At 40.9% G+C, this 14,344-nt stretch overlaps 1 protein-coding gene across 1 annotated transcript; it reads right to left on the bottom strand.

Annotated features, from left to right (window-relative positions):
- Window positions 1-10,019: 10,019 nt before the first annotated feature.
- Window positions 10,020-12,033, bottom strand: mrpl52 (mitochondrial ribosomal protein L52). The gene is made up of 5 exons (XM_069672660.1): window positions 12,000-12,033; window positions 11,563-11,632; window positions 10,592-10,659; window positions 10,333-10,397; window positions 10,020-10,254 (listed from the first exon to the last, which is right to left on the bottom strand). Exons 1-5 carry the CDS (start codon window positions 12,031-12,033, stop codon window positions 10,102-10,104), a joined length of 390 nt encoding a protein of 129 aa, XP_069528761.1. The 3' UTR covers window positions 10,020-10,101.
- Window positions 12,034-14,344: the final 2,311 nt, after the last annotated feature.

Below are 14,344 nucleotides of genomic sequence, written 5' to 3'. Positions count from 1 at the left end.
CAAAATTCTGACATAAAATAATCATAGTTATTAGTTAAACAGTCCCAATTATGAGATTTAAAAAAATCAAAAATTATGAGTTTAAAACGTCATTATGGGATTAAAACTTGTAATTGGGACAAACAAAGTAATAATTAAAAGACAAAGTCACGATTATGAGATGAAAAAGGCATAATTAAGAAATTAGTAGATAAATAAGACATTTTTATGAGATAAATAGAAGTCATAATTTTGGAAATAATAGTCATAATTATGTGATAGGAAGTCAAAATTATGACTTTAAAAAGAATAATTATGGGATGACAGCCAAACTTGTGCTCTAAGGTCATTATTATAAGATGAAAAGTCATTAACAAGTCATATTCATGAGATTAAAAGTGATAATATAAAAAATGAAAGTCTAAATTTTGGCATAAAAAGTCAAAAAGATGAGCAAAGGTCAAAATAATGACTTTTAAAGTCATAATAATGAGACAGGAAGTCGCAATAATGAGTTTAAAAAACGTCTTAGTTATTAAAAAGTCTTTAATATGAGAAAGGAAGTAAGAATTATTAGCTTAAAAAGTCATAGAACAGGGGTAAAAAGTCCTGATTATGTGTTTAAAAAGTCGTATCGATGAGATAAAATTTAAAAAGTCACCATTATGAGAAAAAGTCCTAATTTTTAGATTAATAGTAAACAGTCATAAGTTTTAATTATGTCATAATTAGGACTTTTTTGTCTTTTTACTAGTAGTTCATGTTTAGTTTAATCACAATAACCTTCTCCGTTAAAACATAATCCAGTACAAAGACAGACAGAAGTGACAGCATCTGCTCTGTGTCTTCACCTCCTGAACCTCCACACTAGAGCAGGGCAGCTTTCTGCCTGCAGGAGGGCCAGAGGTGGAGCAGATGGTGCGGATTCAGTTACACCACCTCCGCTGGCTGTTTTGGACGCGGAGCCGGCGGTCATGTGCCGAGGAGCGGGGCGGAAAAAGTGATGGAAGGGTCACATTTTTCAGAGAAACTTGTTCCAGCTGAGCATCTGGTATTCTTGAAGTGCCAACCATGTGTGTATACAGTATGTGTGTGTGTGTGTGTGTGTGTGTGTGTGTTCCCTCTTCTCTTAACATTAATTGTGAAAATGTGTGAAGGAAAGAAAAAGGAAGAGAGAGAGGTGAGGTGAGGCAGGAGAGGCGAGAAAGGCAGTAAAACAGAAATTATTTTACAGGCTTTGGGGATATTTTTCCCTGCGCACATTTCTATCCAAGAATAAAAAAACGTTTGCACGAGGCCTCCTCCCTCTTCTCCCTCTCCTCCCTCCCTCGCTCTTATTTCCTCACCCGCTGCAAAATTGTTCCTTTTATGAGGCTTCAGATTCAAACCACTCCTCCTTCTCACCACAAGTATCTCTGGTCTGTTTTTGCTCTTTCTTTCTCTGGCCTTGTCCTCCCTCCCGTTTTCCTTTCGCTCTCTGTTTTAGCTCCTCACAAACAAAACAGTGTAACAGTAAACCAGGATGTCCAGGATACATTATAAGAGTTTTACATATGAACAGTTTTTTTCCACTTTTAACAATAAAAAGTCCTGATTGAAAAGTTGTTTTAATCTTGTTTTGATTCCTCAGCAGTGATGTCACAGTGTACGGACGCGCCCTGAAGTACACTTTGATGTCACCGCAGCAAAAGAGGTTGGCTAAAGTTACATTTCTTTGTCTCGTTTAAAGATGCTTCTTAATACAATAAAGAACTTATTTCAGTGGGAGAAACTTACAGTGTTGTGATTTCTAACGTTGCTCTTTATGAACAGTGGTAATGTGTTACGCTCTCTCTTTGGTACTTAAACTCAACACTATTTTTGAGAGCAAAATTGAGTCACTTTGAGTTGCTATAAAAAATATTGAGAGTAAAATCAACCGATATCACGCACTGATTACTGCAGCTCCCTCCTGGCAGGCCTTCCTGCATGCACAGTCAAACCTCTGCAGATGATCCAGAACGCAGCAGCGCGACTGGTCTTCAATCAACCCAAAACGGCACACGTCACTCCACTGCTCGTATCCCTTCGCTGGCTCCCAGTCGCATCAAAACAGAAACAAAAACGTCTCCTGCCTACCTGAACGCCCTCATCCAGGTCTACACTCCGTCCCGCCCACTACGCCAATGAAAGGCGCCTGGTACTTTCATCACAACAGGACCCCAAGTCTCTAGCTAGACTCTTCTCCTCAGTCGTCCCCAGGTGGTGGAACGAGCTACCAAACTCCACTCGGAGTCCCTTTCACCTTTAAGAAGAAGCTGAAGACCCAGCTCTTTATGAACACCTCTGACCTTAATGATATCGATGTTACTGATGATGATGACATCGAGGATGTAGTTTATGCTGACTCGGATTTTCATGATGATGATGATGATGACTTTACTGATCTTGTTGATGTTGCTGATGATGAACCTAAACACAGCCTGTTGGCACCAGTGTCCGATCGCACTTGGCACTTCCTGACTTCGTTCCCTCCTGTCTCGATCGTTGCTTGTGTTGTATTAACTCTCAGATGTACGTCGCTTTGGACAAAAGCGTCTGATGAATGAAATTGTAAAATTGTAAAATTCTGTATATTGATCAGCCTCAATGGTCGCCATCTTGGCGACGTAGCAGAAAGGGAACGCGTGGGCTGTCTGGGTTAATTTTTTTAATGTATTTTAATCAAGGGGGCTTATATTTTGGTGGGCGCCAATTGCAGTCAAATGTTGTTGATGATGCTCCCAATTTTATAATAATAAATAATAATTAGAAGTAGTCAGATGTCTGGATTTTCACTACCGTGCTAAAAGGCCATCTTCATATTAAAACAACACGACCGCTGTTCAGTCCATTTTGTGTGATTGCCTTTAATGCCTGATCTTGTGGCAGCTTTTCTGTTTAAGACATTAAACATGTGAGCCGCTACGACAAACATTCCAATAAAGCCATCTATTAGCTGTCCTCTGACATCACTTCAGGTCCATTTCTGTGACACGACGCCGAATAAAATGTGTAGAAACGGAATGATGCTGAAGTCAATGTGCATTTCGCACTGCGCATACACAATGTTATCCATATGTGCAAAGGAAAATCTATACATCATTCATTATGTTTGTACCGTTCTACTCGTTATTTCGGGGAAATAGGATGGTCAAATTTGTTGGGGCCAAAGTTGCAAGGTCAAGAAAAATGAAAATACACATTGTCCACAGTGTACAGGGGAGTGTGCTAGCACAAGTGTCTGAATTGAGACACAGAGTAAATACTTTTTAAGTACTTAACCTAAGAAACTCAGACTTCTACGTTACTTGTGTTTTTCCGTTTAATACATGTTTATATTTCTTCCGCACTCGTCTTGGGTCAACAAAAAAACATGTCAAAATTCAACTTCATCACTTTAAGTTGGTTATTAATTGTATTGTAGCAGCATGTGTAGCTGCTAACCTGACTGACCCTGTCGTTTTTATTTTTTCTACTCACATCTGTTCGTCCACTTTTCCTCCTCCTCTGGCCAAACTGTCTCTGTGTCACCTGCTGTTTCCATTTGTCTCAGTGGATCTCTCTCATGCACAACTGTTTGACTGGTCCGTCTTCTTTCACTGGGGGATGAGTAGATGCTGCAGGCAAAGAGTGAAACTATGTCAGCTTAAAGGAGTTTAAGAGTTTCTACTCGGGTTATTCATATGAGCCATATAATACATTGTTTGGGGGGTTGCCAGGTTGTGAAATCTTCTTGTGATTAATTGACCAGATGACCGCATACCATAAAATTAATTTACTAACAATTTATTTAGCATGTGTTAATATAAAAGGAACATTATTATTCCACAAGTTATAACACTGTCATCACTAAACACAAATGATAATTTACAACCCCACATGTGCTCATGTTGTGAACCAGATGTTTGAAGCTTTATTAGATGAGTTTTTAACCATTGTTACACGGCTGTGTTAAATACTTGATTCTGATTGGTCAATTACGGCATTCCGTTGCTATGACGAAAAGACTGTTGCTCGGGGTGCGGCTCTAATCAGACAATCCGAAGGACTAACTGTAATCAGAAGCTGAAAGAAGTCCGGTAAATCTGACGTCGGTCTGTTTACAGAGGGGAAAAAGAAACGAGACAAAACAGCGGAGAGAAAGCAATAATGATTAAATGATGCAGAAACTGTTGGCTACGACAGAGAGATCATAAAAGTGAAGACAGCACATGAAGTGAATATTAGCTCTGTTAGCTCATTTAATGTGAGTAAAAACAGCTAGTTTAGCTAATTTTGATGTGAGTAAAAACAGCTAGCTAAGTTAATTTTAATGTGCGTAATAACAGCTAGCTTAGCTCATTTTAATGTGCATAATAACAGCTAGCTTAGTTCATTTTAATGTGAGTAAAAACAGCTAGCTTAGCTCATTTTAATGTGCATAATAACAGCTAGCTTAGTTCATTTTAATGTGAGTAAAAACAGCTAGCTTAGCTCATTTTAATGTGAGTAAAAACAGCTAGCTTAGCTCATTTTAATGTGCGTAATAACAGCTAGCTTAGCTCATTTTAATGTGAGTAAAAACAGCTAGCTTAGCTCATTTTAATGTGAGTAATAACAGCTAGCTTAGTTCATTTTAATGTGAGTAAAAACAGCTAGCTTAGTTCATTTTAATGTGAGTAAAAACAGCTAGCTTAGCTCATTTTAATGTGCATAATAACAGCTAGCTTAGTTCATTTTAATGTGAGTAAAAACAGCTAGCTTAGCTCATTTTAATGTGAGTAAAAACAGCTAGCTTAGCTCATTTTAATGTGCGTAATAACAGCTAGCTTAGTTCATTTTAATGTGCGTAATAACAGCTAGCTTAGCTCATTTTAATGTGAGTAATAACAGCTAGCTTAGCTCATTTTGATGTGCGTAATAACAGCTAGCTTAGCTCATTTTGATGTGAGTAAAAACAGCTAGCTTAGCTCATTTTAATGTGAGTAATAACAGCTAGCTTAGTTCATTTTCATGTGAGTAATAACAGCGAGCTTAGCTCATTTTAATGTGCGTAATAACAGCTAGCTTAGCTCATTTTCATGTGAGTAAAAACAGCTAGCTTAGCTCATTTTAATGTGAGTAATAACAGCTAGCTTAGCTCATTTTCATGTGAGTAATAACAGCTAGCTTAGCTCATTTTCATGTGATTAAAAACAGCTAGCTTAGCTCATTTTAATGTGAGTAAAAACAGCTAGCTTAGTTCATTTTAATGTGAGTAATAACAGCTAGCTTAGCTCATTTTAATGTGAGTAATAACAGCTAGCTTAGCTCATTTTAATGTGAGTAAAAACAGCTAGCTTAGCTCATTTTAATGTGAGTAATAACAGCTAGCTTAGTTCATTTTAATGTGAGTAATAACAGCTAGCTTAGCCCATTTTAAAGTGAGTAAAAACAGCTAGCTTAGCTCATTTTAATGTGCGTAATAACAGCTAGCTTAGCTCATTTTAATGTGCGTAATAACAGCTAGCTTAGCTCATTTTAATGTGCATAATAACAGCTATCTTAGCCCATTTTAAAGTGAGTAAAAACAGCTAGCTTAGTTCATTTTAATGTGAGTAATAACAGCTAGCTTAGCTCATTTTAATGTGAGTAATAACAGCTAGCTTAGCTCATTTTAATGTGCATAATAACAGCTATCTTAGTTCATTTTAATGTGAGTAAAAACAGCTAGCTTAGTTCATTTTAATGTGAGTAAAAACAGCTAGCTTAGCCCATTTTAAAGTGAGTAAAAACAGCTAGCTTAGTTCATTTTAATGTGAGTAATAACAGCTAGCTTAGCTCATTTTAATGTGAGTAATAACAGCTAGCTTAGCTCATTTTAATGTGAGTAATAACAGCTAGCTTCCATTTCCGCTATAACAACCTGCTCACTGTTCACTATCCCTTACTTAGAAGAAGAGAGGAGAAAGAACAAAGAGAACAAAGGATGTTGAAAGACAGCAGCAACATTTTTTGCAGAGACATTGTACATACATAATTTGAATATGCAAGCGTCTTTAGCTAAACACTGAATTGGAATCAGTTTCAGAGCTGCTTTTCTGTGCAGACCCTGACCTTTGACCTCAAAAAGACACCCTTTTCTCTGCTCACATAAAACCAGTAATGCTTTTGTTTCACAGATTAAAACCGGCCATGTAATAAACTGACAATTTCAGAGGGAGTTTCCTGGACAGAAGTGTTGTGATACTGATGTTTGAGTAATGTTTATTCTCTCTCTGAGTCAGTAGTTTCCAGCCCCTTCGCTTGTGATTCCTTTAAATGATGACAATCTGAGGTTTTAAGAACAAGTCAAACTCAAAGTGAAAGTGGGTCATTTCTGAGGCCTCACTCCGTAAATCCCAAGAAAGAAGATAAGATTACAGGAATTCCTGAGGAGACATTTTGTTTCATATTGTTGTGTGACACTTTGGCAGGTCGTGACCCCCAGGTTGGGAGACAATTCTCTCAATTAAAGTATGAAGTTTACCTGATTTATGGAAGGTATAACGACTGAATAAGTCTCCATGCTCCTGACCAGGAATCTTCTGCAGAATGAATGAAGTTATTCAGAAACTGTGGTGTCAGAGAAGGCAGATATCAGACAGATATGTTTAATATTGAAAAAGATAAACGGGGGAAAGGAAATCAAACTCAACAGACTGAGTCCAAGAACACATTTTCCACTTCGTTTTGGCTGCGACCTTCTGTAATCTGGGAGTCTGTTTGGAGCGCCTGCCCTCCGTCTTGTCTTGTAGGTCACGGACATGAACACAGATGAGACCTTTGGCAGCCATGTTGGCTTCTCCTCCTCTTTCTCCTCCTTTCCTTTCTCTCTCTCTCTGTCAGCCATTTTAATGCTGAACTCATACAGTCTCTCAGGGCGGTGCAGGAACGAGCATCAGGCTCAGCACTCCTCCTCACCAGGCAGGAAGTGGCCTGGGCAGCTGCTTGCAATTCAACCTGAGACTTTGTTTGGGTGACCTACATTATGGCACCATTTATTTTGTACTGTAACTCAAACAGCACTTTTTTTCCTTTTTCTCCTCATTTTCTCTCTTTGACCGACTTCCAGTGCTGGAAAATAATTATTCAAGTGCTGTGTTGGCGTGCTGGAGTACAACTGGGACATACTTGAAGCGGTTTGTGGACGTTTCATGCTCATTTCGAAAGCAAATGTACTTTTAATCTCAATCAACAATGTTTAAGAGTAGGATTTTATATTGAAAACAGGTTAGCGCTGTCGCCTCACAGCTAGAAGGTTCCTGGTTCGAATCCTGGTTTGGACGTAGCGGGCCTTTCTGTGTGGAGTTTGCATGTTCTCCCCGTGCATGCGTGGGTTCCCTCTGCATACTTCCTCCCACAGTCCAAAGACATGCTCGTTAGCTTCATTGCTGACTCCAAATTTCCTGTACGTGTGAGTGTGAAATGTTGTCTGCCTTTAGCCGCTTTCCCACCGGTCAAAAAAACCCACTAACAGGGGCGCTGGTTTGGCTCGGTTGGTGGAGCGGGCGCCCCATGTGCAGAGGCTGCAGTCCTCGTCGCACTGATCGCAGGTTTGACTCCCGGTCTGCCGATCATTTGGGGCATGTCATCCCCCCACTCTCTCCTCCCAACTTTTCCTGTGTATCTTTAGCTGTCCTATGAATTAAAGGCAAAAAGCCCCAAAAAAGAATCTTAAAAACAAACAAAAAAACGCTAACTTAAGGCTTTTTTGCTTAATGGCAAAGGTTACAATCGGCATTTAGACCGGGGTCAACTGACTCTGCTGTAGACTTGGGTAATTATCGCCTCGGCTCCAATCGGCATTGATTGGAAGAAAAAACCTGTGTCGACGCGCTAATCTCCACCCCCTTTGCAGTGTGGTGTGGTGCGGTGCGGTGCGGTGCAATGCGTTGCAGTGCAGTGCGGTGCGGTGCGATGCTATGCTCTGTTGGTAACTTCTGCAACTCCTTGTCATCTCCGCTACAAACTCCGCCCGTCTCCATCCGAGCAGCGCTCGAACATCGTTCCAAATTTGTCGGCGGACAGGAGTATACTTCACTGTCAATGGGAACAGAGACAATCGGCATTTATAAGCAGGTTTTCCCGGGTCTGAAAAACCCACATCAACACGCTACTTTTAGTGGGAAAGGGGTATCTGTGTGTCAGCCTTGTGATTGACTGTCGATCAGTCCAGGGTGTACCCTGCCTCTCGCCCAATGACAGCTGGGATAGGCCCACGACCCTGAACAGGATGAGCCTTTTCCAGCCTATTTCAAATGTTTATCCAACACAGAAGCATTTTAATAAACACATAAACCAAAAGGGAAAATAATCTGTCCTGATGCTAAAAAGAGGCTAATTTAGCTGCATTAAAAGCTAATGAAGACCCCGGGTACAGGGGAAACTAGCTACATCCAATGCTAACTGCAGCCCGCAGTGCCAGATCTCATGCAGTCATTAGTTTCATGATGTTCAGGCTGTGTAATTTTTAACATGGTGCCCCATTCCCGAGGAACACCCAGGTCAGGAAGCGGTCTTTGGGAACAACTTGCTGAATCAGACCCTCCACAAACCCCCTCACCCTGCACCCCCGGGCGCTGCTCATCCTGCTGAAACCCTCCCTGGGTCTGGTCTGCGGGTGAGACTACAGAGACATGTCAGCTAATCCTCGTCCTCGCAGACTGACCTCACCGAACGCTCCCTGAAACCCCCCCTCCTCCGTCCATCGCTGACTTCTGCACAATAAGCAACATCTGGTTCTCATTTCCCCAAAACCAAAACAACACGAGGAAGGGGAGGATGGGAGGAGTCTTTCAGGAGAAAGACATTCACAGAAACGGCAGGATGTGAGAAGAAAGAATGAAGTTACATTTGTGAAAGGTGGTGCAGTTGGAGGTCTTTGATGGTCCAGGTGTGAGGACTTTTTCTTACAACTCTATTTGTTGTCTTTAACACCCTCTGTGGCCTGATTCATGTCCTCCCACACCTCTGTCACACCGCAAACAGTCAGCTCCTTCGGTCAAATGTATGAAAAAGTTAAGAAAAGAAGAGGAGGAGGGGGAGAAGAGAGGGAGAGGGAGAGAAAACTCCCCATCTCCACAGAAAAGAATCTGCAACTCAGCGGCTAGCGGCCCTAATTACAGTGAGGCTTTGCTGAAGTCTGCAACAAGAGGAGAGAGAGAGAGAGAGAGAGAGAGGCAGCTGGAGGGGGAGAAAATGTGAGGAAGAAGGGAGCAAGAAGGGGGAAGAGAGGAGAGGGTTACCTCATTTTGTAAATAGTCTGTTTAGAAGTCAAAGTCGCTCGGGATTAGCGCTGACTTAACAAAGGCACAGCTGCAAAACGTACACCAGAAATGCATCACACAAAAGGTTAATGCTTTTCTTTGCTTTAAAAGAATTTCATCTTTCCTGCTTTCAAAATGAACTGACGCTAAAGTCGAAGTGTTTCCGCAGCTTCATTAAGACTCAATCCGGCGCAAAGACTCGACACAACACCAGCAAATATCGCTTTCTGTGGGACGAGACTCGCTGCCAACTTGGCTGCAGCCCGGCTAATCATCTTTCCAGACGCCGGGCTGCAGAGCTTCTCTCCGCTTTGTCGCGAAAAGTAAGATGTTAACACGAGCCAGAAAGTTGCCAGACACATCCATGAATGTTATCCGGCACTTTTTTTCTTTAAATGTGCAACTAAAATAGAGTCGTTTAATCTCGTACTGTCATCACATACGGTTTTCTTTTTCGTGACTCTTCACTTGAACGCAACCAAAACCAAACAAAGGTCATTTATTTGCAGCGTGCCAAAGTGTGAACCCCTCACTCTCTCTCCTACACACACACACACACACACAGTAAAGTCCTCAATCAGAGCGACTTTATGTTTGCCAGCTCCTCCCTTCACTCTCACTGCCCCCAAAAAACTCCTTTTCTGAGGCCAACACCAGACAAAATGGCGTTCAAGCCGCCCCAGAAAAAGGAGAAATGCTGCATTCTAGTGGACGCTGAGAGACACTGACAACAGAACAGATTCATGTTTGAAGTATAAATCAGAAACATTTATTGCAGGAATTCATACAACATAAAGATCACATAAATATCAAGGATGTCTACCATCATCTCTTCCTAACTTTGAGGTTTTTTATCCCTCAACAGTTTCCCTTTAGGTTTCAGTAAAAGCGACTTTTTCTGCTCCTCCATCCTTTTCGCCTCCTCCTGTTTCTCCCTCCACGCCTCCATCCCTCTGTCCACCTCCGAGCTCAGCATCACGATACGTCTCTGCGAGGGAGAGGACGAGGTTACAGACTCGTGACAAACACAGAGCGAACAGTAGGACTAGAAGATGTTGGTACTTACCGCTGTGACTTCCCTCTCCTGCTTTCTTCGCAGCTGTCCCCTCATTGGAGGAGCTGGTCGTCCATCTGGCCAAATAAAAAAGGAGCAGAGGAGATGAGCTCTTTGGTGTTAGCGAAACTACCCTGAAATCAATAAGATCAATGTCATGTTAGAGAATAAAATAAGGGTGACAATCTCCCTGTAGACACCCACTCCCTCCATATAAGAGTTCTGATTTGCCTCCTACTATACACAGCTCAACAGAGCCTATAACCAATACCTGCAAACGACCAGTCAGGCAGATCTGTCAGAGGACCGTATTCAGAGCCGGTTCTGGAAAGTCCATTTCTGCAACAAACACAAAGAGAAAAGGATATGCTAAGCAGAGATTATACTATATACTGGTAAGCTTAGTCTCTTGTTAAAGTTATAATCTCTTAGATTTTCATTTAATAAATGTCTGTTGAGTCTCTATCTATCGCTGAATGAAGTAACACAATGGTGATTGAGCCTATGACCCGCTGATGAAAGCCTTTGCATCTGCAGCATTACAGACTGGGTGTCTGTGGCGACTTTTGCGGCGCCCAGTTAGTGACGCGTTTTCCATCAGCCAGCAGTGGTTGGTCTGCCAGAGAGGGTAGGCGGAGCTAAGCGGCTGCTTTTCCGCTCTCTGCAGGTGTTGCGAGTAAACAGTAATCTACTATGGCTGAACAAACAAAGAAAGATGGATGACTACAGATACAACTTCAACAAGAAGTGAAAATCCAAAGAAAAAGAAACAAACTCGACGCTCAGATGAAGCAAACAGTCTGAAAAGGAAAGCGACCGTCAGCCAGGAAAATCAAGAGTTACAACCGGAGCCAACCGTGGACGTCACACATGCAGCACTGTCTATGTGCTCCCGCAATTACCATTTATCACCATAGGTGCCGCCAAAGAGAACAAAACTGAGATCTTCGCGATTACTACTTGAATACAATAAATAATTATATTTATTTATTACAAAGTTGTACTCTGCAGCCATGCCACAAAGGTATTAAAATACTTTTACATAACAACGACCTGTAATTTGACTATAATGAGTAAGTGGTTCACGCTGGAGTGGTGCATATTCGCTAACTACATTTTAATAAAACAAACAAAAAGTAACAGTTGAGCTTTTTAAACTAATCACACTTTTAAAAATGCCTATTCGCTAATACAGCCTTGGTGTAAACTCACACCCTGCGTAAAGTGTGTGATTTTACTTACTCTCGCCTCCATTTATCTCCAGCCTGTACTCCGCATGTTGTGCTGAATTGTCTGCTGGAGAGCCTCAACACTGGAAAACATGCATGCAAAAAAACATCTTGAATCATCTACAAATGTACAGCCCACACTTTAATCAATGTGTTATGAACTCATGAGAAGATACGGTTGTGTCTTAAGTACGTTGAAACGCATTTTGGAGGTTAGTGTCTCCTCAGTGCATCAGGGTAGTGACAGAACAGATGCAAAGTTACTTGTCAGAACTGTTAGCATTAGCATTAGCCTTACTCGCCGTTGCCGTAGTTAGCCCGTTATTTACACAAAAAGCTGCGTAAAAAAACAGCGACTGGTACAAGAAGATATGAACAGAAATAGAGTTTAACTTAAAGGGTCTAATGGGTCTCAAACACAACAGATTTAGTGAATAACCTCTGTCTCACCTGAACAGCACAGTGTCCTCACGGGGGCCGCCATGTTGCCTGCACTATTCTGTGCTGACCGCTAGATGGGGCTAAAGACACACTGAGAGATACCATGCAACTTATTTTCAATATAAAAGTGATAAAAAGGTTCCGATGTGTGACTTCCTACATTCTCCCATTCTATCAATTATTTTTTGTTATTGTTATAAAAGTTTTCCCTCTTTTTTTTCAGTCACTGAAGCTTCTTTTCATTCATTTTATGCTAAGCAAGGATGGATTTGTTTTTCTCCTTTTGTTTGTTTTCTCTTTTCAGTTGTACATTACTTTATTTTAGCCTGTAGACTTCATATTAACTGTTGCTGTTTGCCTTCTAATGTACTTTACCTGTAAGTAAAAATGTAAGACTACATGCATAAAACTGCTGTTTGAAATGGATCAGTTGTTTTGACTGAGTACGTGCTAAAAGGAAAAGAAAAGGAACTCATTTTTTTCATGTCAAAGTCACGTCACTAGTCATAATGAGTAGGTTTTTTTTTTTTAACCTGTGAAAGCAGTTGTATAATGTCTCCCGAGGCTCTGGACGAGCTTTGTCAAGTCTAAGAAAATAACCCCTGATGATGACACGGTGATGTCATCGGGGTAATTTTGGCTTGAGTCTGGAGAATGAGAGGTGTGATTCCTCTTTACAGGTCATGCTGTGAAAAGTTCACCGCAAAGACTTTTATAGAAGTGTGATGAAAAAGCAAGGAAACAAGTACATCACATAATATTTATTATTAATTATATTATTGTTGCCATTGTCTTGCCTTCTTTATCCATCACTTGTTTTACCCTGTCCTTACTTTGAGCTGCTGTAACAAGTGAATTTCCCCCAATGCGGGATCAATAAAGTCTATCTTATCTTATATACTGTGACCCCTAGCTTTTAAACCACTGGTAAATTTGGGAGACAAACGTATTAGGGATGCACTATATTATCGGCAGGTTATCGGTATCTGCCGATTATGGCTTGAAAATGACAGATACGTCATTTTTCTGCCGATATTTTCTGCCGATAAAACAGTGCTTACTTGATGATTTCCTAAAAAAGCTTTACGAATGTTACAGTTTTATTTGAAAGAAAATGTTACATACAAATAAATTCAGCATTTTGTACATAAGTTAACATAACATAAGTTTAAGTCATTTTCTTTTATTGCTCAGTGAATGTGTACATTTTAAAAAGCACTGTATTACAGGGGAGACTTGATGTTCTCTGTAATGAGGTGGAAAAAAACATGTGCCTAACATGTCGGTATTGGCAACAAGGGTTGGAAAATATCGGCATATCGGTTATTGACAAAAAAGCCAATATTGTGTATCTCTAAAACATTATCTACTGAAATTAGTGCGACAAAAAAATGCAAATTTCTCCAGGCAAACGAAACACATATAGTTGTGTTTGAGTGAAATGCTGTGTCTGCCCTCTACCAAAACAATGACACAAATATAAGCCGCACTAAGGGGTAAATATGACACTCATGGCTGTATTTCATTGGAGCAGAAACAGACAGAGCCCAGTCGCTCTCGCAGCTCTTCAAAGTATTGTTTTTGTATGAACTGCTCCGCTACTAAGCCCAGAAGAATTTCTCTGTTAGCTTTTCAGGCAAGTTCCCACTCGCAGCCTGTGAGGTAAACGCTGGAGTCTGCTGCAGGGACTCCGGTGAACCGCAGGGGCCATGAAAGGCTCCATATGGAGGGGGCTCCGGGGCACATAGAAAGCAGACAAGCCTATCCAAACACACCAGGGTAAACACGCTGGGACTTTTATCAGCGCTTGGTGTGTTTTGGTGTGTCCGTTAACCGCCACAAAACTGCCGGAATCAGGTCTGACTAACGGCCGGTCAGTCCTGAAATAGTAGTGGGATGTTTACCCTGTGTCCTCCTTGGAGAACTCAGACACGCCGAAAAAATTCACCAGCCGTTTCACTCCGCCGTGTCCCTCCGCGCATTCCACAGGCTGGTGGTACAATTAAGTAGGACCTTTGCCTAAACGAGGCAGTTTTGTGTAGTTTGACTTAAATTTTTTGGAAAAGCTTTTGTTTAGAGCAATGGTGGAGGAAACAGCAGATATGTAATGAACTATAAGAAGGAATACTACAATTTTAAAATACACACATTAGTAAAAGTAATGAATTTGATTTGATATCATGCTTTGATGAGTAAGTAATTAGTTTAGGCCACTTATAGCCTACTTTTTTGTACTTTATAGCCTACTCTTAATAGCGTTTACTTTAGGCTTATACTTAAAACGTTACAGGTTGTAGCCTACACTTGCGTTCTTAGCCCAACAAATACATTATTAGGAAAGCAGCAGACCTAGT

The sequence above is a fragment of the Semicossyphus pulcher genome, unplaced genomic scaffold (genome assembly GCF_022749685.1).
Source record: "Semicossyphus pulcher isolate SPU_LCO1_2020_fin unplaced genomic scaffold, fSemPul1.0.p SCAF_21, whole genome shotgun sequence".
In the NCBI taxonomy this organism is placed as follows: domain Eukaryota; kingdom Metazoa; phylum Chordata; class Actinopteri; order Labriformes; family Labridae; genus Semicossyphus; species Semicossyphus pulcher.
This window is presented reverse-complemented; position numbering and strand designations above follow the sequence as displayed.

Bases quoted from the DNA above. Each gene is read 5' to 3' on its own strand.
- mrpl52 (XM_069672660.1), bottom strand. From the start codon at position 12,033: ATGGCGGCCCCCGTGAGGACACTGTGCTGTTCAG. The intron at 11,633-11,999 runs GTGAGACAGAGG...CATGTTTTCCAG, and splicing joins GAGGACACTGTGCTGTTCAG to TGTTGAGGCTCTCCAGCAGA. The intron at 10,660-11,562 runs GTAAGTAAAATC...TGTTTGTTGCAG, and splicing joins GGAGATAAATGGAGGCGAGA to AAATGGACTTTCCAGAACCG.